The sequence below is a fragment of the Marmota marmota genome, unplaced genomic scaffold (genome assembly GCF_001458135.2).
Source record: "Marmota marmota marmota unplaced genomic scaffold, marMar, whole genome shotgun sequence".
Classification (NCBI taxonomy): domain Eukaryota; kingdom Metazoa; phylum Chordata; class Mammalia; order Rodentia; family Sciuridae; genus Marmota; species Marmota marmota.
The window spans coordinates 14366165-14368821 of record NW_025999842.1 but is presented as its reverse complement, the minus strand read 5'-3'; the positions used below and the strand labels follow the sequence as shown (position 1 = coordinate 14368821).

General features: G+C 54.0%; 1 protein-coding gene across 6 annotated transcripts in view; it reads left to right on the top strand.

Moving 5' to 3' along the window:
• Positions 1-212: 212 nt before the first annotated feature.
• Positions 213-2657, top strand: part of Epha7 (EPH receptor A7) — a 174145-nt gene continuing 171700 nt past the window's right edge. For 4 of the 6 annotated variants that reach the window (XM_048810358.1, XM_015498209.2, XM_015498201.2 and 1 more), the window contains exon 1: positions 213-628. In XM_048810358.1, the coding sequence (XP_048666315.1) occupies positions 532-628 (97 nt within the window). In that variant the 5' untranslated portion in view covers positions 213-531. Of the gene's footprint in view, positions 629-702; positions 962-2657 lie in introns of those variants that run through there. The other 2 variants (XM_015498222.2, XM_048810399.1) reach the window with 2 other exon arrangements.

Here is a 2657-nt window from a genome sequence, read left to right as displayed (position 1 = left end):
CCCACAGCCGCACACGAGTCGGCTGCCATCCTCATCCTCCCTTTCCGAGCATCCAGCGCGAGCAGAGCCAGAACCTGGAGGGAATCCTGGACCCGCAACCTGATTCCGCTCTGCGCCGATTGGCTCGTGCTTCGGACTCCGCCCCCGAGGTTGAGGCTGCCGTTTCGCTGGGACCCGCCCCTCGGCCCTGGGAATCGCCTCCTGGCAGGCCGGCTGTGCTTGCCACTCAGTCAGAGTGGCTGAGGCTCTCGGATCGGAGCCCCGCCCTCTCCCCCCTAATTGATATTATTGGAGTGTGGAGCAAGCGGCCGGTCTGCAGTCGGAGACTTGCAGGCAGCAAACACGGTGCGAACGAACAGGAGGGGGGGAAATAAAAAAATCTAAACGTGGAGCAGCCGGCCTGGGACCGAGAAGGGGAATCGATGCAAGGAGCGCAGTAATAATAACAGAAACCCACTTCGGAGTAAACAGCATTTTAAAAAGCTGCGACTCAAGATAACTGAAACCTAAAATAAAACCTGCTCATGCACCATGGTTTTTCAAACTCGGTACCCTTCATGGATTATTTTATGCTACATCTGGCTGCTCCGCTTTGCACACACGGGGGAGGCGCAGGCTGCGAAGGAAGGTAAGGCGATGGGAAAGCAAAGTTTGTTCTGACTTATTTATTTAGCTGTCTACCTGCACGAGCCGGCNACCCCTTTCCTCCTCTCCCTTCTCACTGTGTCACCTCCTGTGGGAGCTGCGGCCAGAGTTGGGTTGGAGACTGAGGAGCGCAGCTCCTAGCGTTCCCACCAGCCCTCCAGCGAGCGGCGGGAGCCTGGAGCCTTCCCAGAGTGCCTGAGACTTTTGTGAGCTCCGAACATTCGGGTTACTAATGAAGTGCTTATTGCGTCGGTGGAGGCGGCGCGGGCCTGCGGTTGGCGCTCGGCCGCCGGCGCGGAACAATAACGCCTAGAAGGTGAAGCGGGGCGCGTGCGCCCCGCACCCGGCGGCCGGGGATGTCTCCATTCAGGGCGCTAAGCGCGCGGGGCCCAGCGACCGTAGGGCAGCGGCAGCCCAGCGGGCACTGTAGGGATGGGATGCAGGGGTTGGGCTGGAGCTGTGCAATTTGTAATGAGATGCCGCTGGGTGATTAGAAGTCTCCAATCATTTGACCCAGAGTCCTGCAGTACAAGTGGCCAAACCTTGAGGAAGATCTAGGGTTAGTTCTTGTGGGAAGATCAGGTTTCATTTGGCCAGCTAGACACGCCTGTGTATAGTTATTATTTTTATTTTTCCTTCGTCTTTGAACCATTGACAAAAGGTAAAATACCTTTCGGTGCCTGTAGTTGGAGCTGAGGAAAAATAAATCCTGTCAATGGAAGTGTCTTGCTTCTGATCAGTGTCACAACCCCCAACCCCATCTTCCAGGCCATATCCATGTGTGTGTGTGTGTGTGTGTGTGTGTGTGTGTGTGTGTATTTTAAGCAAAATACGAATAACAAGGCTAGCGAACTAGTCGTGTTTCTGAAGTGTGAAGTGCAAGAATCTGTTGGATTTAGGTCATGGTGGTAATAAAGAAGGGGAGTAGTATGGGTCCTCGCTATTTCTATTCCTGAAAACTGAGTGATTTGGTGCTGCTTTTTTATTTTCTTCGTGCACTCCTCTTCGTTCATTGAACACCCCCCCCCAACCCAGTGCCATATTCTACTCTTTCAAATAGCCTGACCTTGTGACCCCAGTCTGCACATCTGCATTCTCTGTTGGCGCTGAATCCATTGAGAGAAAACCTTGCCTCTGAGCTAATGGTTATGTGTTTGCAAAGGGACCGACCTCTAATACAAATAATAATACAACCATACATACTAAAATCCACATTTGGATTCTTTTAACATTAGTGATCAGAAACATGAAGCCCTGTCTTCTTGTCGTGATTCCTTCTGAGTAGCGGGACGGGAGGAAAAGTTTACACCGCCGCGGCAAAGACCAGCGCGCGAGCACACACAGACTCCAGCAGGAGTTTGAGCTATAAATAACTGCATCACTAGGGGGAGAGGTTCCTGCAGCCAGAATGTCTGGCTCGCTTGGCTCTTCTGGGTGCAAATTACGTGGAGTGGATTCTGATTCTAGGAGCCTGCATTTTCTAAATGCAGGAGTGAGATGTTTAAGACCGGTGGAGGGGGTTGCTCTATGGTGGGTGGTCGGCAAGTGCGCCCGACTTCTCTAAGCTCCCCGTGCTCAGTGGTGATCAAGAGCTGGCGTTCTGGGAGCGAACTAGCTTCAAGGTGGCCCGCGGCGTCGTGGCACACAGGGGTAAGCGCCACGAGCGCCTCGAGCAAATATTCAGTCTCTAGGATGGTTCGAAGTGGCTGGAAGAATAAAAGGGACCCCCCTGCCTCTACTCTCCCCACGCACTTTCTCTCGCGGAGGTCAGTTTCCCTTCCCGCTACTGGAAGGGCGGGTATAAGTCAGTCTGACGCCTGGAAGCTAAGTGCAGCTGCTGCTTTTCTTTTCTGTAAATGTAGCCGCCACTGTTCCCTCAGAGGAGACGCTTCCCGAAAGCGTCTCTCCTGCTCCCCGCTCTTTCTGGAGCAAGGGCGCCACCGGCTCCCTGGAGTGCCCAGGTCTGGCGAAAGCCTAATGGATGCTTGGCGCGGCTGGCGCGCCGGTCTCGA